Source organism: Solea solea, chromosome 1, assembly GCF_958295425.1.
Source record: "Solea solea chromosome 1, fSolSol10.1, whole genome shotgun sequence".
Lineage (NCBI taxonomy): Eukaryota > Metazoa > Chordata > Actinopteri > Pleuronectiformes > Soleidae > Solea > Solea solea.
In genome coordinates, this window is record NC_081134.1 from 16946922 (window position 1) to 16970232 (window position 23311).

Sequence of the window (23311 nt, forward strand, 5' to 3'; positions counted from 1 at the left end):
ATATATATGTTTGTATTTGTATTTATTTAACTTCCTTGGTTAAATTGATTTCAAGGGTTAAAGAGGGCACTAATGGAAGGTTACTAGGCTTAAACCAGAGTTAATGTGTGTGCAGGGGGATCGGAAGATCCAACAAAGATGATCAAAGGAGGGAAAGTGGAACAGTAGCTGCAGAACAGCAATGTGACGGTGGTCTGAGGCTGCAAGGACAGTTGATACAACACCAGCTTAACCTGTTTTTAACACGTCGGACAGCTCAGCTACTGCAGCCAGACACTGTCCACCCAACACCTCTCATCAGCACCCACAAATATTTGTGGCTGTGGCTGGACGACAGGTTTGACTGGTCATCAAGCATGGACTCACTCTTCAGGGAAGGGCAAAGCTGTCTGTATTTCCTGAAAAGATTAGAATCCTTCATCATCATGTGCAAAAACCTGCAGCTGATATTTGACCAGTCTGTGGTGGCAAGTGTTCCTCTGTGTGGTGTGTTGGGGAAGAAGTCTGCCCAGACAAGTGAAGAGGGCCGGCTCAGTGGTTCCACACGGCACAGAGCTTGACCCACTGGTGACAGTGGCAGAGAGAAGAACTCTGGGTAAATGACCTAGAAAATTCCCCAGGCAGAGGAGTGTGTTCAGTACCAGACTGTACAACACCTCTCTAACATGGCAGAGGTAACAAAACAACACAAACGTTGTGCATTCATTCAGTGCAATATTTGTGTGTCACTGCACTTTTTACTCTCCTCAACTATTAGGTAAATAGTTTTAGTATTTCTGACATTTTATATGCATTTTTTGCATACTTGTACATCATTGTTTATAGTATTGTTTATAGAATTGCAACTGTGCCAACTGTAGGACTTGTCTGCTTCCCCAGTGTGGGGGTCATAAAGTCTTATTTAATATAAGAAAATCTAATCTCTAATCAATCTGTCTGTCTGTCTGTCTATCTATCTATCTATCTATCTATCTATCTATCTATCTATCTATCTATCTATCTATCGTCCAAACCATGAGGCTGCAGTTAATACGTCTCATCGCTAGATGGCAGCAATCACCTGTCAAATGTGCCTCACCTGCCTGAATCAGAAGCAGGGGTGTGGAGGACATTTTCGTCTGTGCTGCTAATTATTCAGGTAACAAAACACTCAAATGAATCCCATTTTAATGTATTTGCTCACATAGGCAGATAGACACATTTTTAGGAAAACTGAACTTAAAGTGTTTTTTTTTGTTTTTTATATATACGTACTACGAGTTGAGTTAGTGAGCTAGTGAGTATTAATATACAGCAGTTTGACCTTTTTATTTCGTTTAAACGGATACACTATCGCTCTAATTAAACAGTGGCAGTTTGTTTGAAGCTGTATCCACCCCAGGCAGCAACTCACAGCCGCTCCTTCCATTTACCTCCAGTACTTTAGCATGGAGCTCCGAAAGTACAGTAGAGGAAGTGCCCATGTCCCCTCCTCACTGCTGTAATCAGTGGAGCAGACAGGTCTTGCAGAGGCCCCTTAGCCCAGCCCGAGGTCCTTCTCGTGGTCTCATGGTCTAAATTTAAATCTCCCCCAGCCTTAAAAGGTACTGAGGGTGTCTTGTGCATTCTGCCGAGTGGCAGCATTATTTTTGTTCTGTGGGCTGCTGCTCTGTCCACTGCCCCCTCACCCTGCTGCTTTGCCTGGGTCCCAACCTGCTTTAGCCCCTTTTGGAATATCACACATTTTCTCTCATTTACAACCGTTTTGGATAAGTGGATTCTTATTTGTGGTGAGTGAAACATTTATTTACAAATTAATTAATGTATTTGTTTATTCGTACATATTTATAAGTCTGTTTCCAGTTTTACAAGTGAGTCATTTGCTTATATTTCAAAACCATGAATCAGTTGCATCAACCCACTTATTTATCATCATTATTAATAATAATAATATTATTATCAATGCTGTTATAATGTTTGTGTTTTTATTGCCCTTTGTACTAACAGGGTAATTTTAAGCTAATGTGTTCACAAAAGATTAGACTGCATGAGTCATCGCAGTGAAAGTAGTCACTGTAGTTGTTAGCTAATCTGTTCAATTAACATTTAAGCTTTTAACTTAAACTAAAACCGTTGTGTCTCCATTTCCTTCGTGGCTTACAGGCCAGCTTACCTTTCATAGCTCTTTGTAAAGAGACATAAAGCTGCCTGCAGTATGTGTTGCTCAAGGACACACATGCACAGTTTTTAATCTACCAGATTTAACAATTACATAATATGCCTTTGGTTCCATGGTGATAGGCCTACACTTAATGGAGGCTCATGTTGTCATGATTCTTGAGCAATACTTACAAAACTCAAACTAATAGTTAAAACTAACTTTAATATTAATGTTTTTTTTTTTTTTTACAAATGGCAAATATTCACTAATTCCACCTCCTCCAGTGTGATTCTCTGGGATTGTTTGGACGACAGAAGACGTTTCAGCGTATTGTGATGGGATTTTTTTTGTCACCATGTCCAGGCATAATTTTATGAGTGATGATCAACAATTTAATCACCAAAGCATATTGATGTGCCGCAGTCTTTGGACATATTAAGTGTAATATCACTGTAATTGGCCAAAGCCTGCAAATTAATTAAGACACCCCCATTCATAATGATGTACCATCTTTCCAGTTGATTGTCTCACCAGTCATTGGATCACATCCAACCACAATTTGTTTCCAGTTCAACAGAAAACATTTTCCACACGTGGAAGTGATCATCATTTAAATATTGTTTATAAAGGCCATAAAATAAACATGAAGATTTTCACTCAGAAACTGATGCTGCTGAATTATTTGTACCCATTGCTGCTTCATTTAACACAGTAGAATTAAAACTTAACCAATTCATAACACCAACCTAACTTAGAAATAATAATAATTATTGCTTTCTTGAAACCTAACCATTGCTTAATACCCTCGACTAACTGCCCCAAATCAGATATCAGTCAAGAATAATAACAATGAGATTGATTTACAGAGTTGGTAAAGGACAGTCTGACATTATAAGTTGGCACAGTGGCCGTCAGGATGTCAGGATCATTACAAGTGATGCAGAAGCAGGAGCAGCAGCAGCAGCATCAACAACTACAGCAGCAGCAGCAGCAGCATCATCATCGCCGTCATCATCAGGAGAAACAGCAGCATCACTATGAGAGCAGCAGTTACCTCAGCAGCAAGTCGTCTGTTAGCAAGCAGTCGTTGACTACTTTCAAGACCACCAGCCGTCGGTAAGTGGATGGGCTGATATTATGTGAAAACTGTAAAATAAGAACAAGGCTCTCTTGACGGAGAACTTGCCCCTTTCCCTAACCCTGGGAAGTGATGAATGCATTCAAGCCGACATATTTCAAATATTCAGCACTGCACTCTGGGGTGAAGTGTGTTCAGCAGTTGGAGAAAAAACTAAACGGAACAAAACAGGCAGCTCGAAGAGTTTTCGGAGTGAGCAGGCGTTGGCGCTCTCCTGGTCGTCATCCATCGGTAGATCTTATGGAGATCTTGTAGAGCAAGTTCAAACCAAGACACAATATCGGTCTTCATGTGATGTTTTCAATCAAGATGGAGCCAGTTCCTTTGAGCTCTAGGGTTAATTTAAACACCAATTTACCATAATTAACATGCCAAGCTGTGATGCTATACAACTGTGAGCCAGGTCAGAATGTGACATTTTAGTTTTTGTTTGTCAAATCTTTTTTAACAAAGTACAGACTCAATTATAGCTGAATTCTCCAAAGCAGTAAAGGTTTTAAGCTGTAGACCAAGCCTCAAGTGTCATGTCTTCAGCTGTGGGATATTAAAATGTCTGTAACTTTATTAATTTAGCTATAGTATTGAGCGCAAGTTAATCAGTGACATATTACAGAGAGACTTCAGATTGGAACAAACGAACAAACTTCTCCTTTCCTTTTCCCAAGTGTGTCAGGGAACTACGGTGGCCTCTGCAAACCAGAAAGGATGTGAATACTCTTTCACAACTCTCTCCACTCTTCCACCCTCTCTGCCATTCACTTTTTTTGTCGTTGTTTTCTTTGCCCTGCATGGGTTTACTGGAAGTAGGTGGAGCTGTTCTTCATTTTGCTTCTTAAACTCTCGCTGGTTCGTCCATTTGGGCCAAGTTTGCTCAAAGTACATATAAAAAGCTTATTCTATAAAGCTATGAAAAACCAAACCAAGTTTTTATTTTATATGCCTATACAGACATGCTTATCGGTATTATATTCAGACGTTTGATTTATATTTGTATAGACACTTGACAGCAACACAAAATCCCATAAACGCAATCAACAAAGGTAATTGCAAGATGAGGGGTTTTACAGTTATGATTACTACATTATTACTTAAGTCAGTTGTCAAGAAAATATTCAAAAAATGCATATTGAATTGCAACTGCAACTTGACAAAACCATGTCTTATTTGTTTGCAATTTTGTGTGAAACCCTGTGTTTGAATCGAACAAGGCTTAATCAACTTGCTCTATTCAAACTCGAGCACATAATATGAATTAGATGTTTATCAAAAACAATAGTAATCAGTAGCTGCCAAACGCAGCACCTAATGAATGATCCTTTGTGTTACTTGACAAACTGTAACGCGGTGTGAGAGTCTTTGTCCTTCATGCTGCAGAGATTCTTAAAGGGGGTCAAGGAAGGAATTTCAGCTGTAGTGAAGCGCTGCCAGATTTATTTATGGATAGCCGTGCTATTTCAGTAGGCAGGGACATGAGACACTGCCACTGTAACGACACTGTGCGTGTCAAGTAATTATAAACGATTGTACAGCGGCTTCTGTGGACATTTAATCATTAAGTGTCTCGGTCTAGTATCAGTGTTAGCCAGGGAAGTACATTTTGGCAATTCCCCTGGTAGATTTGAAGTTTCGCTTTGTTTCTGCTAGAAATCGACTGAGTAAAGGTTGCTGCTGTTATTATACACATCTCCAGGCTGACACATACTGCAGCTTCTCAGACTGTCAAGGATTAAATGTTGTTATCAGCATCGAAACTTTTTATACCTTTGACTTTCTGAACCAAAGACTGTGAGTCAGCGGTAGAAATAACTTCTTGGCACTGCAGAAATCTTTTGTGAGACTCTCTCTCCATCTGTCCCTGCTGTGCATTTAGCCCCTTCCACGCAATTGATCCCACCTCACCATTATCAAAAGGGAGTTTATCAGAGCCGTGCTGTGCTCCTACTCTTCACGGGCACACGGATAGAGGAGGGCAGACTTGACTGAGATTATGAATGAAAGTGGGGCTTTAACGTGAACTCCCATCTTCCTGTATATCTGCCAGTTCCGGCTCCATTTATAAACCAAGCTGAAAACGGCAGGCTTGAGAGTTTGAGAGGTAAATGAGTCAGAGTTTAATGTGGGTCATGGGTTTAGAAGGTGGACAGAAATATGTCTTACTTTCCTGAATAACTTGAATATAGCATATTGAGAATGTGTTTTTTTACGTAACTGGTAGACTTATTTAAAGTTTTATGAATGCAGTGAGGTAGTGTGTTTCAGGTTCTTATTTTTAGAACAACTAAAGATACTTTTCTCTATCTTTAAGACACCTTTCACCAAGTGTGGCACATACTGTATGTTCACTCATCAGTTCAGCATCATCATTGACATTGATATACATGGCAGTGCAGTCTATTAGCACCATACAGCCTCCAAGAACTCGCTTGTACAGACGGATCCATGCATCTCTCAGAGGTGCCAACTAGGGAAGTACTGGTCCAATAGTGGTCAAAATTGTGAGATTAGATATTGTTTAAAGCCGAGGTCTCAAACTCAAACTGCCCCCCAATCAATTTAATACAAAGTCATTATTATTATTATCATCATTATTATTATTGTTATTATTATTATTATCATTATTATTTCTTTCAGTTTTTCATTTACAGATTCATTTTGTGTCATGAATAAAACATTTTATTGTAAACTATTTATCGTTCCATATCAAAACAAACGCTTTTACTTTGTTTGTCCTGACCAGATGAGACACTCCCAGGTCATTTGAGTTTGAGACTTCTGGTTTTCAAGAGAAGTAAGTGAAGCATAAATGATAAAGTAAAGTGAATTAGATGGTAAAGAAAAGACGTGCTCCACCAAGACATGTGGGGAAATTGTGGGTCAGGGATGCAGTGATCTGTGCGACCTATGAAGAAAGAAAGAAAGAAAGAAACAAACAAGTTACTCAAGGGTGTGACATCAGTATTGGACAAGAAAAATCAATGACACAATTAACCATCAACAATAATCATCATTGTTTCATTATTTTAAATGTTTTTATTACTGATTAAAACAAGATTTTCCAGATTGTAAGCTCTTAATATTGTCAATATTCCCTGGTTTCTTATCTCTGTGTGACAAAGAAATATACATATTCAAAAATGCTGTAGTGTGTGTGTGTGTGTGTATATGTATATATATATATATATATATATATATATATATATATATATATATATATATGTATACACACACTTAAATCGTTAGTTGCAGCCGTAGAAACATCCCTTATTTCAACCATCATAACCTTCATGAAGGTAGGATCTATTCAAGCAAACTTTATCTTAGTCGCTATTTAGAAATGTTCCTACTCAAACCCAAAACCCATTGCTCCTTTTTTTTTAAAGAAAAGTCAGCTAGCTGCTGAACCAATGTGGCTTTATACTTTTCATGAAATACTCCATCAAAGGAGTATTTGATATGGATAATTTCCACATACACTTCATATACATAGTGTAGTTTGTATTTAGAGGAGTTATTGGGATATGTTGATTAAGTGTGTACAAAAATAAGGCATACCATATATACTGTATTTGGAAAAGCTATTCCATGTCCACTTTGTATGTGATGATTTTTTTGTCTGTGTTGTCTAAGCGTGATGACCTCTGAGAAGACGGAGAAGACAGAGAAGACAGAGAAGACAGCGAAGGGGCAGCAGGTGTTTAAACTGAGCCCGCTACCTAAGAGAGCCAAACGCACTTACCTGGCAATGGACAAGGACAAAGAAGTTATCGGATATGTTATTCCTGTATTTAGAGCCGAGTGAGTAAAGAAACATTACTTTAAATTGCATGTTGTTCCCTCCTGCCTAAGTTGTTCTCACACCGTGGTGTGTGCTGTGTTGCAGCCATGACGTGGTTCGGGGACTGATGGAGGCCCAGGAGGAGTTCACAGAGGAGGGGATTAACTATGTGGCCATGAGGAACCTGTTTGTCAGGGAGGCCAAGGAGGCTATGGAGGTGAGGGTGGAGAAGAAAACCAGATCAACACAGATCAGGGAATCTGCTGAGCGCGTGGAACTCAACAAGACGGTACACACCCTCCTCTCCATTGTTTTGATTCTAGAGTCAAATAACCTAATCTTTTCATTCCTTCATTCATCAGTATCCAATATCCTTGTATTATGTAGTTGGAGGAGTGGACAGAGTTCCGCAAGAAAATGAACCCAGACAGCCTGACACACCCTCCAGAGTTTATCCTCAGACCCCGCGGACAGACTGTCTGGGAGGGCATTACCGTCAAGCTACACTGCACTGTGGCCGGGTGGCCCAAACCCAGGATCACTTGGTAAGATATGTTCCAAGTTCACTGGTACCCACCTTCTCTGAGTCACAAGACACGAAAAAGATGCTGATGAGAGCTTTCACTTATGAGTGCGTCATAGAGAAGTTTCCATCCAGCTCTCCAATCGTCAGACGAGTCTTATTTTCCTCAGTCGCCACATGAACGTAAACACACTCCTCTGCAATTACAGACTCTGAGGACAACGGTAAAAATAAACCAGCTGTCTTTCTGCTGTCTTGAAGGTACAAAAACAATGTGCTCATTGATGCCAAGGCCCACCCTGAGAAGTACACAGCAGAGAGCAATTATAACATGCACTCCCTGGAGATCAAGAAGTAGGTAATCACTCAGCTCGCACCACATGGCCTCTGTGAGAAATAATGAGATGAAGCAAAAATTCTCATGACCATGAATTTTAAAGTTTTGCGTTGAAACTATATCCTGCAGCTGAGACACGCAGTCATTCATCATATGTGCGTATTTTCATTTCAGCTGTGAGTTCCTCGACACTGCTCAGTATTGCGCCTCTGCCCTCAACATAAGAGGAGAAGTTTCCTGTGTGTCCACCATTGTTGTGAAGAGTAAGTAACCGTTTCTGTTGCCTCCTTCTCTGGTGCAGCTCCTCCCCCTCCAGCTAAAGGTCATAGAAGGTCACAAGGTCGAATTTTTTCAGGGGTCAAGTCACAAATTGCAAGGCTCATTCTCAAGATACTTTTAGGGCCAGAATGTTTGTATGTTTGTGTTTTTAAGTCTTTTTCAAGTTACGGCAAGGTCACTGACTCATATATTTTATCACAGGATTCCAGGAAGATGAGATAGCTGGTCCACTTGATCCTAAACCACGTGAGTCACTTTTATTTAATTTCCAAATAAAAACTCTGTCCTACAAGTGGTCTGTTAGTTTATGTGGACAGCACAGGTAAGTTCAAATGAACACCGTAAAATAACAGGTTTATCGTTTTAGGCTGCTAAAAAGAATAAATCCCAAATTCCTTGTAATAGATAAGTGGTTATTTAAATTCTTTAATCTACTTAATAGTTGATCTGATCAGCAATGCAAATTGTAAGCATGAATTTGGAACAAGGTTAGGGACAAGTCTTTTGCAAAATATTAAATATAATAATAAAAATATTAAATATAATAACTGTTTGTCGTATTATTGTATTGTATTGAAGAAAGCCTGGTTTACATTTCTGGATAAGATATAATCTCATTAGACAATAGAAACTGGAAAGCAGCTGCGCCAAAACAGAGTTCACTGTTTTTTTTAACCTACACGCTATGCAGCTATTTAACAGATATTTAATAAGCAGAAAAACACTTTTTTACTGATGAGAAAACAAAAACAAAGCTAAAAGGGGACAGTTATTGCACTTACAGCTTCCCAGGTGATCAGGCATCTTAATTTACTCAGAAATAATGTTTGCAGACAAGAGTTCATGTTGTATGCGTGTCAGTGCTGAAAAGTGTTGAAATGTAGTGTGAAAATGAGGGGGTTTGTCTGCGAGGATTCCACTGTCCCAATTTCACAGGGTCACAACTGCTATGTGTATATTTAATTGAATGTTTTGTTCATCTCTTCAGATGGTTTTTGCTCGGAGCATGGCGTCACCTTTCTGACCACCATCCTCGACAAATTCGAAGTGGCCTTTGGCAGCGAGGGCGAGACGCTGAGTATCGGCTGCACCGTCATTGTTTATCCGACAGTGAAGAAATACCAGCCTGAAGTCGTCTGGTACAGAAACTGTAAGGAAATGAATGAAACAACACCATGAATTTTGTCTTTTAGGGTAACTAATCTGCTCTGTTTTTGTTTCAACCTCTCCCCATCAGCTGCTCCGTTGAAGCCCTCTAAATGGGTCCACACCCACTGGTCTGGAGAACGTGCCTCACTCACACTTGTCCACCTAAACAAGGAAGATGAGGGCATGTACACCCTGCGTGTTAACACCAAATCTGGCTATGACACATACTCTGCTTATGTGTTTGTCAGAGGTAAAGTGCCTCATTTAAAAGCTACTGCTGAAATAACTGCAAAAATGTAGCTTTTTAGAGTGCAAAATAAAGCAACATGGTGACGAGATAACCACATGTACAGATATAGCCAGGAAGCATAGGCACTGCTGCGTCTTTAAGTGCCACAAAGCTCTTTCTGAAGGTGTTTGGTTTCCTCTGAGGAATGTTGCTTCCAAATCTGTCTGCACATCTAGAAAGTCTCCATACTGTGTGTGTTTTCCCCTGCACTACAAATCTGCAGGTTTATGCATAAGAGGGAATCCTAAGAGACCCCCTTTTGTGTTTCCAAGAAATAAATGAATTTATCACAGACAGCTAAAGCTGCTGCTGCCACATACACACACACACACACACATTATAGTGTAAAGTTACAGAAGTAGGTCAGAGGAACTGAATATAGACAGCCTGATATAGAAACTGCTCTAATCACCAGCGCGTATGTGTATGTGTGTGTGCGTCAGATGCTGATGTGGAGGTGGAAGGGGTTCCCGTGGCCCCCCTGGATGTGCGCTGTCATGATGCCAACAAGGATTATGTGGTGGTGACCTGGAAGCAGCCAGCGGTGGAGGGCAGCAGCGCCATCCTAGGATACTACATCGATAGGTTGGTGCAAATCTCTCTTCTCATACTTTTGTCCATAATTAATGTTCAATATTGAAGTAATAATTCCCTTTCTACAGTATAATACCACACCAAAAACAAAACAAAGGCAGCTGAATCTTAAATGGCTCTGTATAACTGAATATTATAACCGAAACACACTGACCGGTTTTATCGCTGAATGCTGTGCTGATGTTGGTATCTTATCATCCTGCATATTTTTCTTTTATATAAAAATGTTACGATTAATATTATATTGCAAATTTTACTGTTATTGAATGTGCTGCTCTTGTAAAAATGTTATCTTAGTGAGGCCTTCCTGTTTAAATAAAGTCACAAATAGTGTGTTTTATCAATGCTATAATGGCCATGAATTATTATTTCTCTGTAATTTTTATCAGAAAACAAATTAAATATGTATGCTGTAATAAAATAACAAAAACTTGAAACATCCATGGGCTAAAGTATTTAGCATGACTTCCATCTTAGACTTAAACAATAACACTGGAGCAAAGCTGTCTTTGTCCTACTATTTCATGTCAAAAATGGCTGTTGTTAGTGAGGTCTATTACGCAAAGTTTATTCAAAATATGCTTGAGCATTTTCATACACATGTATGCAGAAAAGTGCTACATGAACACAGACCAATCACATGTTATGTGAATTTAACTTCTCATATTTAAGATCAACTTTCAATCACATTTCATTCAAAATGCCACAGATCACAGAATTTGACGGACATTAAATCATAATTTAGCATCAGTGAGCCTAACTACAAAGCTAAAGACTTTCACACAGTGCTGTACAGGATTATTTTTCTTGTGTTGGAGTATTTATAGCGCAGGCAAGAAAATTCCTCCTAGATTTCTATCAAACTGGCATCTTGACAGATATGTTCCGGAAAAACAACTCTTACATCCATTCCTACCTGCCTGCTGTAACTGTCAGTCATTTGGTCACTAGGTGGGCAGATGATATAAATAATGAGCAGTTAATGTCAGCAGCATGCACTCTTCATATCAGTGAAGTCCTGAGCGTACAAGACACTGGTGCTACCTTACTAATGAATAAATAAGTGTTGGTAATTTGTAGACGTCCTGTATGTGTTTTGATGTTGGCAGGTGTGAGGTGGGCACCCATCACTGGGCTCAGTGTAATGATACCCCAGTGAAGTACGCCCGCTTCCCTGTCACAGGCCTGGTGGAGAGCCGTTCATACATCTTCAGAGTGCGGGCCTTAAACAAGGCAGGAGTCAGCCGTCCATCCCGTGTCTCTGATGCCGTGGTTGCCATGGATCCCTCTGACAGAGCTCGCCTCAGAGGTAGGAGTTGCACCAGATTTTTTTCCCCCTAATTATTATTAAAACGCCAACAGATGTGTTTTTATTCGAATTATTATGTTATTTTTTCCTCGACAGCTGGCCCCTCAGCTCCTTGGACTGGGATGATCAAGTTTACAGAGGAGGATCCCACTGGTATGGCAACAATAAAACTTTTTTGTTTTAATGCAAGAAGGAAATAAATACTCATTAACTTTGTTTTAAGATGGCATTTGATTTATACAGACAAACCTTTGAACAGCCTGCTAGGTATCAATACATATCTAATATTATGCTAATGTTAGACTATATTTTACCTAAGAGAAGTTCTTCGACAGCTACTTGTGTTCAATAAACACAGTTCATTGGAGAAGTCTGACATTTTATTTTCTTAAATGGGGCAAAATCATGACTACAATCCTCTGCATGCAGTGTGGAAAATTGTATATTTTGGCATCATTGATGTGAATGAAATGATATCCAGCCCACGTGTCTTGTGCCGACTCCATGTCAAAGTCTCCTGGTTCTCTTGCCTCTTTAGTGGGCGTTGTCCCTGGAGAACCCTCTGATGTTGTGGTTACTGAGGCAACCAAGAGCTATGTGGTGCTTGCCTGGAAGCCCCCAGTCCAGAGAGGTCATGAAGGGGTCATGTATTACATTGAGAAGGTGAGTGGAAATGTAGAACCGGCCAATGCAATATAGAAAAAAATATGTTAAAACTGTAGTGCATAACTTTTAAATAGAAACAAATGTTTTTTTTGAGTTTCAAACGATTGTCAAATGAGTTCATACAATGCTGATTAAGCATATCAGCTCCATATGACTCTGCATTTTTCAGTATAGTGGTGTCTAGATTGCATGTTACCCAGTGACGTTCATGCACTGCACACAGGAAGTGATTCATTTTAGACGGACGGAGGTAGGAGCTTGACAGAGTCTGTGTTTAGATGAACGATGCAGCATACTAATAATGTTATATCTTTTCTGTTCACGTCAAAAACAACAGAAATCATCCAAAATGACTCACTACAGCTTTAAACGCATTCCTAAATGTGCGTTTATTTTAAAATGATGTTAAATGTTAAATTTCAATATGTTCACTGCTGTCATGTTATCCTGTGTCACTCTGACATGTCACCAGTTCTCTGCCATCCTCAGTGTATTTCAGGAACAGACACTTGGCAGAGGGTGAACACTGGTATGCCAGTCAAGTCTCCCCGCTTTGCTTTGTTTGACCTGGCAGAGGGTAAATCCTACAGCTTCCGTGTGCGCTGCTGCAACTCTGCTGGTGTGGGCGAAGCCTCTGTATCCACTGGAGAGATCACTGTTGGAGATAAACTGGGTGAGCCAGCCAATTTTCACATTATTTAAAGGATATCCTTTCTTTTCCAGAGGCATTCGCCGTAAGTCCTAAAGATGGTTGTGTTTGAAAATCCCAGTAGATCAGCAGTTGCTGAAATACTCAGACCAGCTTGTCTGACACCAACAACCATACCATGAACAAAGCCATTTAAATCACCTTTCCGCCCCATTTCAATCCTAAATGTGTTGAATTGCTGCCATGTGAATGACTGATTAGATATTTGTGTTAAGCAGTTGAACATGTGTACCTAATAAAAAGGGCAGTGAGTGTATATGATCTACAATCTACTGTATATAATAGAATTTCTGCATGACCGTATGCTCTACAATCTCAATTAGGGCTGAAGCATTTACTCAGTTCAACGGCAACTATTTTGATAATCGATTGATCGGTTTGAGTGTTATTAGCTTCTCAAATGTGAATATTTTCTAAAGTAAGTAAGTAAGTAAATCATTAAAACTGTTTCATTTTGCTTTGTGGACAAAACAAAGACATTTGAGAACATCTTCATTTCCAGGTTTGAAAACCACCAACATTTTTCAACATTTTCTCACATTCAATGGACTGAAAGATTCGAGGAAAATAATCGACAGAGTAATCCGCAATGAAAATAAGAAATTATAGTTTCAGCCCTAATCTCAATACCTTTACATTCACGCTCTGGTCACTAGATTCTTCTAACAGTGTGTCTTCTTCCTTTTATTCTTATGACCCTTGTTGTTAACAGACCTGCCCACTGTTCCGGGGAATCCCGTGGCCATCAGGAACACTGACACTTCAGTGGCCGTCATATGGGCAGCCTCAAAGGAAGTTGTACAACTCGTTGGGTACTATATCGAATGTACCGTGGTGGGCACTGATGTGTGGATGCCTTGCAACAACAAACCTGTCAGGCAGACCAGGTAGGAAGTTTTACCGTTGAAGACACAGTTTAACTGTGCAGGAGCCATTTACTCAGCAGCTGTTTTGACATTTTTTTCAGCAGGAAATTTCGATATTTCAAGGTTGGCATTATTGGATAATATAAAAAAGGTCAAATATTCACTATCTTTTCTATAGAACGTTTGACAATGTTAGCTATTGGCTAATTATACCAGACCAAAGCTTAGTTAAATTAAATAAAAATGCATGACCCTTGATATTTTTCTCTTCTGTGTTTAGGTTCGTATGTCATGGTCTGACCACTGGAGAGAAATACGTGTTCAGGGTGAAGGCCGTCAACGCTGCTGGATACAGCCAGAGCTCATCTGATTCTGATGCAGTGATTGTAAAGGCTGCCGTCTGTGAGTATCCTCATTAGAACTCATTTCCATGGTTCACTTTGCCTGCAGCATTCTCGCCATTCTCGCTCTCTCTCACACACTAGTGTTTAACACCCTTTTATCCCGGGGAATGATTGCTGAAAGAGCACACTCCTGCTTTAATCATATAGTTGACACACGCACACACACACACATATGACCTGGAGCTCTGTGCTCTTTGTCACTGAGCCATGAAATTCAAATGTATTCATCTTTCATTATCTTTTTTCCCCCTTTACTCAATCAAAAACATATAATTCATTTTTTCCCAGTTCCTTAATATGCATTTCTAAGTGTTGGCTGCCCAAAAATCTCCTGTTGTGCTGCTGAACTTTCGGATCTTTATGTGTGAATGCTAACTTTTGCATGTGCCTGCCTGACATACTCGTTACTAACAGAAGACTTTTGATCATTTTCACCCCTCCCCGTATAAATAACATGATTAAATAACAATGTAGAACATGTTTAACAATGCGTTTCCTTTATGCAGGTGTTGATTTTTGGTATAAATGTGATTTGCTCGAGTTCTGTTTTGCTGTTTGACAACTCTTCAGGGATGGTGCATGACCATAATGAAGGCTAAAACAATATGTTCTTAAAGAACCTAATGAGAGTCACGTCGTGCTTCGGAGCGTTTCTTTGCATCAAAGTTACGCCTGCTTCTAGTCTTGAGCGTAAGTACATTATCCATTCAAATGACAACGTACAAATTGAGTGTTGCTTGTGTGTGTGCAAAGCATGTAGCATGTTCAACTGTAACATTGAGTAATTGCCCTGATATTACATCTATTTGACTGGTACCAGGTCATCTCACCTGTATAGGATTATGTGTGTGTGTGTGTATATATATATATATATATATATATATATATATATATATATATATTTTTTTTATCAAAAGAAATGTTAATGAATCAGGAGTGAATGTTTGAAAAATAAATGATGATAATTAACTTATCTACTCTATCCTTAGCCGTCCCTGGAAAGCCTACCGGTGTGACCTTGCTGGAGGCTGTCAAGGACTACATGGTAATTGGCTGGACTGAGCCAGCTAACAACGGAGGTGCTCCTGTCAGGGGATACTTTGTGGACTACAGGACTGTGAAGGGGGGTGTTTTTGGGAAATGGCATGAACTAAATCATCGGGAATTGACTACAACCACATACAAAGTGAGATTTAGCAAATATACTGTATAATAAACCTCTTTCGGCTAATGTTTGTGTGAAGAACCATTTTTACTATTCTGTTTGAACTTCTAACAATTCCTCTTAATTATTTTTTTTGCATTCTTTTAGGCTGAGAACTTGAAGGAGAACGTCTTTTACCAGTTCCAGGTGCGCGCTATGAATATGGCTGGTGTGAGCAAAGGCTCTCTGCCCAGTACATCTCTGGAGTGCAAGGAATGGACCATTACTGTACCAGGTGTGTGTGAAACAAAACTCAAAAACAATCCAAGTGCATGATCATAAGAAAGGCTCTTAACTCACTTCACAAAATAAAAAGAATGCAACTGCGTTACAAATGCTCAAGTAAGCCGAAAAGAACATGGTCCCAAAATGAATGAATACATCTGAAATGATCCCCACTTCCCTTATTTCTCTTTCAAGGTGCTCCTGTTGGTCTTCGTGCTCTGGAGGTGCGTGACACCTCTCTCGTGGTCCTGTGGGAGCCACCTGTATTTAATGGCCGCACTCCTGTCATTGGATACTATCTGGACGTGAAGGAAGCCTCTGCCGGAGAGTCGGGCTGGAAGGCTGTCCATGAGAAGATCAACAAGATGAAATACCTGAAGGTGAGAAGTTCTTTCAACAGGTCATTAATTGCATGTATCTTGCATGCATGTGAAATATTGAATTTTGAAGTATTGTTTTTAACTGTCTCTCCCTCTGACTCCTCATGTTCTCATTCAGGTGACTGGACTGAAGGCTGGCACATCCTATGTCTTCTGGGTGCGTGCTCAGAATCTTGCCGGAGTTGGAAAGGCCTCCTCTGTCTTGGGTCCAGTCTTGGCCCAGACTCGTCCTGGTGAGTGTGATTGTTATGTACTGTAACTCACACATTGACTTGGTTGCCGTTCCTACACACCCGGTCCAGAAAATCTGGAAAAGTAGGACAAATTTCATCTTATGGTCAGGTTAACTTACCAGTACTTGGAAATCTGGTCAGTGGTGCACATATAGGGTAAGAAAAGAGAGACAGATAAATAATATGAGGAAATAAAATAGAAAAGAGTTATGGAAAGCCATTATTTACAACAGAGAGTGATTCTAATTTATAAATAATACAATTCAGTGCGATACACTAACTATTTACTGTCCATCAGGCACCAATGAGATCTATGTGGACGTTGATGACGATGGCATCATCTCTATGGTCTTTGAATGCTCTGAGATGAATGAAGGCTCCGAGTTTGTCTGGTCTAAGAATTATAAGGCCATGACAGACACCTCTCGCCTGACGATTGTCAGTGAAAAGGGCAGGTAAGTATCTTGTGTTCGCCGAACTTGTAACGCAGCTCTCTGACGGGACACAATCCTGTGTCCTCACATCACGTCCCGCTGTCCTCGTGTGTCCTCCTCGTCTTCAGGACCAGAGCTATCTTCAACAGTCCCTCTCTGGAAGACCTGGGAACCTACTCTTGTGTGGTCACCAACACTGAGGGCATCTCGTCCAGTTACACACTCACTGAGGAGGGTGAGTGAGCCGCCAGTGTTCCAGTGTTTGCCTCAAACCTAATTCAATGATTAGTTATATGACGTATAGGTGTGGGAGGGGCCAATATTTATATCATAAACCTGGAATAAAGGTCCAGTGTTTAACATTTAGCAGAGTTTATTGACAAAAAATGTTTACACCTATGTATAATTTAAAAAATATTTGGTCTCCATAGCCTTACGATAAGCCTTGTATATGTCGTAGCCACCGTAGTTCACTTACGCACTTGGGATGACTGGTGGAGTCTTCCATTTGTTATAATCTGCAGTCTTATCATTAGATGTCACAAATGCTTACATAAAAGACGTTCAGTGTAGTCAAAAAAGCATTTAACCTAGTTATTAATAGGTGAATTGCGTGTGCAGAGTTCACGGATATACCATTTCATTGCTGTTGTTGCTGTCTGACAGGTCTCATGCGTCTTCTGGACATCAGCCATGACCACAAGTTCCCTGGTAAATATCTACACTGCAGAGCACTGTGTCACTTCATATAGCAGGCATACAAAAGCTATACAGCAAAGAAAGTGCAGTGCAGTAAAACCTTTGGTGCTCTCCTAGTTATTCCCTTCAAGAATGAAATGGCAATGGAGTTGCTTGAGAAGGGTCGTGTGCGATTCTGGACCCAGGTGGAGAAATTCACGTCGGCCTGTCAAGTGGAGTACGTGTTTAACAATGTCATCATTACTCAGGGAAAGGTGGGAATCGTTCTCAAAGCAATTTTCTTTTCTTTCCACCTTCTTCTCCAGCCCTTGTCTCACAACTGGTGCATTTTTTTTCTTTTTCTTGCCAGAAATACACAATGAACTTTGACAAGACCACCGGTATCATTGAAATGTTCATGGACTCTCTGGAGGTCACAGATGAAGGAACATTCACCTTTAACCTGGTGGATGGGAAGGCCAAGGGTACAACCAGTCTGGTGCTCATTGGAGATGGTAAGACCCAAAATGCAATTTTATTCTGTATTTATTTTGTACATGCAAATTAGTCAGAACATTAATGATTAAAAAGTGTACAGGATACATTTTAATGGCATGTTTTTGTCATGCTCTGCAGTTTAACTGCAGTTCAAGCATATGTCCATTGAGGGGCAGCAGAAGACAACCATTCTGCTACTCTACTGTCTCCTTTCTTACTTAATGCAGTCGTGCAGTTATGAAAATAAAAATTGAAAGAACTAAGAACTGATTATAAAAACCTTTACATTTCCTTTGACGTGCAGAATTCAGGGAGCTTCAAAAGAAATCAGAGTTTGAAAGAGCAGAATGGGTCAGGAAGCAAGGTAAGAGGTCTTTCTTCTGCTTTACGTAACATAAACACTAGTTATGCAAATGGTTTTCTCTGATTATTCTCCTTTGAATTTCCACAGGTCCTCACTTTGTCGAGTACCTTGACTTCACTGTTACTCTAGAATGTGATGTGCTTTTGAAGTGCAAGGTAAGAAAAATAACGACAACATTTTTGCTGACGTTCATGCCGTTTTAACGGAGGATGAATGGTCACGAAATGGTGGAAATTTTTTAGTCGAAGCAACTTATCCCCACGTCTCTCCTTTTTCTCTACAGATAGGAAATGTCAGACCAGAGACTGAGATGACCTGGTCTAAAGACAGCAATGAGATTGCAGAGGGTGATGAAGACGCTAAGAAAATTGAGAGAAAGGACGGAGACCTGACCTTTAATATTGGAAAGGTCAGCCCATTAGACGCAGACGCCATTCTTTGTGCGGAGTCGTGAGGTTATGAGTACAGAGCTAGTAGTGATGCATCTGACGCAGCTATGCTTCCATCTCAGAGGTAGACTAGATGCTACGCTGCCAACCATCCCCTCTCTGACACACAGAATCATAAATGATGAAACACTTTTAAAAGTATTCACGCTCCTGAGTATTGCTGAAGTGCTGCGAGGCTCAGCAGTACATCAGAATGTCATCCTTGGAAAATCACAATACATACATATTTTTTTATTTTTTAACTTTTGCTTTTAACTCTTATTTTGACTTTGTATTTTTTTTTGAGTCAAGGTCATGTTTTTCATCATTTATGACCATACAGTGTAAATGCACTCTATGGTTTTTCTGTGTACTTCATTCATTCATTCATCGATTCATTCATTTCTAACTATATTCAATATAACTTCTCTGCTCAACTCACAAACAAAAATGTAAAAGAAATCCGTTGTTGAGGATATTAATCAGGCCTGTCAGTCAGTGCCTGTGCCATTGAAGTTATATTGATGTTTCAAGGCACCATAGCATTGAAACTGTATAAACATGACTCATAAAGAGAGGGTTGGTGTCATTGCATGAGCTTGGGAGAGGCGGTCTGTTCACCGGCCCTCCTGCCATTCGCACTTGCATTAACTGGCTTATCTGTCTAATTCACAGTGGATAATTAAGCAAGAAAATGAAGGAAAAAAGCCGCCTGCAGATGACGTTCCCTCGCCACCAAGACCCAAAGTCTGGATATAATCTTTGCTGCCATAAGTTGATGCCTATAATTGTTCCACATGTTCCCCTCGTCTTACCTTGCTTATGTTTCCCTTAAATGCCTGCAGCATCCTGGGCAGGAGAAAAGCTTGCTTTTTTGGTTTAGTTTGTCTACTGTTACTGTTGTTATCTGTCCAAACAATTACACTGTATTGTCCTTTGAGGAAGAAGGGAATTATTATTGTTTTTAAGGACACTAAAGATGCGTTTACTTCAAACTCTAGATCTCCAAGAACGACATCGGTATTTATGAGGTTTTCCTGAGGGACGACAGAGGCAAAGATAGGAGTGTCTTCAATCTGACAGATGCAGGTAAAGTTGGATTTCGAAAAAAGTTTGAATTAGTGATGTTAGTCTGGCAAGCGAATGTGAATATGATTTATTACTCTTCTTACCTTTCATTCCCCAGGATACCAAGCTGTAATGAACGAGCTGTTCAGGGTTATTGGTGAGTCATTAAACTTCACACACACAAGCAGTGAATTGTTAACAATATAAAGTGAAATATTTTTTGCTTCTTCATGATTACTATGGAAATATGGGGTCTGTGAGTAACTGCTTACTTTTTCCTTTTTCCTCTCAGCCAACTCCTCCACTGAAATTAAAGTTGTCAGTACTGAACACGGCATCGTCCTCTACTCCAATGTAACTTATTACAATGAGGAGCTGCGCGTTAGTTGGCTCCACAAGTATGTTAAATGTCCTTATTCCCTCACTGTATTCTTCACGATGTATTACATATTCACGACCAGATCTTACCAGTAACTATAATAAGTGAAATCATTTCACCCATATTTTAAAATATTGGCTTTAGTTTATATTTAACAGGGTCGCTGCACATTTATTTACAGCGGTGAGATATCAATGTGTCAGATTTAGCCAAAGGGGCTCATTTTCTACTGCTGATTTTAAAGAAAATAATAACAAAACCATCAGCAAAAGTGGACAAATACAACAAACAAAGCAATTCGTTTTTGAGGACTCTAGTAAAAGCATCATACGACGTTAAAGACTCAGCTCTTCATATATTCATATATACTTAAAATACACCAGTATGTTGCAGCTAGTGTGACTTTTTTCATCTTTAAACTTTCACTTTGCTGCCTCTTTACACATGCTTTCTAAAGATCAGCTTAGTATTAGACTAGTAAGTATTAAATTGGATTTAAAGTGAGTCTCCTGATTATGTCAAAGCACATCTAATCGCAGGCATGCTAATACCCATTTTCAGGTTTATCTGCAGTTATTGCTTTGAACATTGCTGTAAATAATCATTTCAGTCTGTACTTCACGTGAGTAAAAAAAAAAGAGACTTGCATAACATCACACGATCTCTCTGCTCCGCATCTCCCCCATCAGAGATGCGAAGATTGCTGCCTCAGAGAGAGTTAAGTGTGGGGTCACAGGAGACCAGCTGTGGCTTAAGATCAATGAGCCCACTGAGAAGGACAAAGGCAAATACGCCATGGACATCTTTGATGGCAAGGACGGCGTAAAGAGAGTCTTTGAGCTGAGTGGCCAGGGTGAGTTTAAGTTTTCAAGTTAAAAAAAGAGAAAAAAAAATGTAAAGATGATAGAGTTGTATGTCATTAACCTCAGCTTTGTTTTTGCATTTAATGCAGCTTGGGAAGAGGCATTTGAGGAATTCCAAAGGCTCAAGTGAGTAAACACTCTCAATCCTTATGTTTTTAAACAAATACACATAACAGTTATCACACACTATTAATAGTCTCGGTGTACTCTGCGTGCCCTTCCAGAAAATCTCAAAATACATATCCTGTCATTGAATAGCTGAGGGAAAAAAATGACTTCAGTCATCTGCCTGTGATACAAATTATTGCTGACACTGTGTCTCCTTCCTTCCTTCCATAGGGCGGCAGCGATTGCAGAGAGAAGTAAGTGATTGTTTAATCTGTGGTTTCTCCCGTTAGGTCTCTGAAATGATACAACTTCTGGATACTGAGGCTCTGGCAGACTTAATAGTATTTTTAAACTCATTCACAACTAAAATGTGAATTGACGAGAGGAAATTCTTAGCATTTAAAGGGGGCTATGTGTAAGAAATGTACTACATTCGGTCAAAAAATCACCATATGTCATCAGAGATTGATGGTGCATTGGATTTGTAATCGGAACTCGGAATTTACGAGTTCAGGGGGCGTTCCTTAGCAAGCTCACCAACCCTGATATAGGATTCCATTATCACTTCTGTCATTTGTTTCACAGTAAATCGGTTGTACACATAGTGCCTTTTAATTCTTAAGTGTAGCCATGTTGCTACGGTGTTTGTGCGCACAAAACACACCATAGAGCGTTGTTATCGACTGGTATTGCTAATGGTGGCTAGCCCGAGATACATGTGTGAACTTGGGTGAACATCACCCCCATTTCTGATGTTAATGGCACCATGTAAAAGGAAACATGGGGATCCGATACAGCCCATTTGGAAGCAAATTGCATTCTGGATGAGAGGGCTTGTATATGGTGGTCGTTATTCAGATGAGTCGTCACATAACAGTTCGACCAATGAAGACTTCCTGGTTTGGTGCCATCGCGTGTCTGATCCACATAAGTGCACTGTATTTCAGTGTTGTTTCTGCTGTATTTCCAATCCAAAAAGAACAATGAAAAAACACAAAGGTCACAGATGTAGAAGAGAAAAATGAGACGGATAGCAGACAGTCAGGGGACGAGCATGCACGTGCAGTGTTTGTTTACTACAGAAGCGGAAGTTACGCTTCTTCTTCTTCTGCTTCTACTTCCAGAAAACAAGACAACACAGTGCATGTGTACACAATGTTCATGTAAAAAGTGGAATTGTAAATTCCAATCAGAAGCAGCCACTGTTTGCAATGCACATTTTCATTTGCGAGCCATAAATGATTTGGTGTTTTGGTCTATTGCGCCACCCACTGCCAACATCCAGTAACGCAGTTCGTGGCACTACAACACATGGGCTGTCACGACACAACAGCTGCAGCTGTGGGTCAGAAATACCAAATGATATCAAACCTAAAAAGTCCCATGGACCCTCTCAAAAATGGCCAGAGCAGACGGAAAGAAAAACAAGCGTCTGCATTGGATATTAATATCTATGTATGTGTATATATATATATATATATACACATTAATATATAGATGGCCGGTCGACTGACTGACTGTTGATATATACCATTGTGTATTTCTTGTTTAGATCGCGCTCGTGTTGTTGGAGGCTTACCAGATGTGGTTGCAATCCAAGAGGGCAAGGTAAATAAATGATCAGTGTTTCAGTGTTTTGTCTTACCTCTCCCTTTATGCATCAATCTCATATTTCTGAACTGTAGTGAATGCATCCATTCAAACCCCTGCCATCCTCCTCCCCCACTTTAGTCCCTGAACCTGACTGGAAACGTCTGGGGTGAGCCCACACCTGAGGTGTCCTGGACAAAGAACGAGAAGTTGCTGGTATCTGACGACCGCTACATACTCAAGTACGAGCACGGGAAGTTTGCCAGCATCACAATTTCCACTGTCACCACAACTGACTCAGGCAAATATGCCCTCCTGGTCAAGAACAAGTACGGCACAGAAGCGGGAGAGTTCACCGTCAGCGTCTACAACCCTGAGGAAGAGGAGAGCAAGGAAGACAACAAAGACTAAAGGCTGATCCTGTGTTATGTAATTAAGGAGAAAAGATTTACAACTGGGCTTTCTCCAAAGCATTTTACCTCAGCACATGCTGTTGTACCAAAGCAATTCAAATAAATGATGAATTCAACTGCTTTCTCCTGCATTTTTCATGACCTGGGCTAAAGAGCTTTGGGCATTGCTTGTCAAGGAAGCCATAAGTGAGTGTGGTTCCGAGATGATAATTGTGTGCTTATAGTTGCTTGATACTGTATGTCTTCTATGTCTTTTTGTCCATAGACT

The 23311-nt window shown here is 40.0% G+C and overlaps 1 protein-coding gene across 4 annotated transcripts; it reads left to right on the plus strand.

Moving 5' to 3' along the window:
- Nucleotides 1-1659: 1659 nt before the first annotated feature.
- On the plus strand, nucleotides 1660-23159 carry myom1a (myomesin 1a (skelemin)). Of its 4 annotated transcripts, none has more exons than XM_058632003.1 (38): nucleotides 1660-1769; nucleotides 3007-3256; nucleotides 6906-7073; nucleotides 7159-7342; nucleotides 7441-7598; nucleotides 7838-7930; nucleotides 8088-8176; nucleotides 8394-8438; nucleotides 9181-9342; nucleotides 9430-9591; nucleotides 10074-10215; nucleotides 11334-11533; nucleotides 11630-11686; nucleotides 12072-12196; nucleotides 12689-12872; nucleotides 13621-13795; nucleotides 14055-14176; nucleotides 15168-15364; nucleotides 15491-15617; nucleotides 15803-15987; nucleotides 16106-16220; nucleotides 16519-16675; nucleotides 16783-16889; nucleotides 17321-17365; nucleotides 17471-17607; nucleotides 17703-17847; nucleotides 18135-18194; nucleotides 18282-18349; nucleotides 18478-18603; nucleotides 19298-19369; nucleotides 19624-19711; nucleotides 19809-19847; nucleotides 19983-20088; nucleotides 20759-20922; nucleotides 21022-21058; nucleotides 21272-21294; nucleotides 22593-22648; nucleotides 22772-23159. In XM_058632003.1, exons 2-38 carry the CDS (start codon nucleotides 3057-3059, stop codon nucleotides 23039-23041), a joined length of 4590 nt encoding a protein of 1529 aa, XP_058487986.1. In that variant the 5' UTR covers nucleotides 1660-1769; nucleotides 3007-3056; the 3' UTR covers nucleotides 23042-23159. The 4 variants fall into 4 exon arrangements, with proteins under 4 accessions (XP_058487986.1, XP_058488000.1, XP_058488007.1 ...); XM_058632010.1 differs by having other exon boundaries at nucleotides 1684-1769; nucleotides 3046-3256; XM_058632017.1 differs by lacking the exon at nucleotides 19298-19369.
- Nucleotides 23160-23311: the final 152 nt, after the last annotated feature.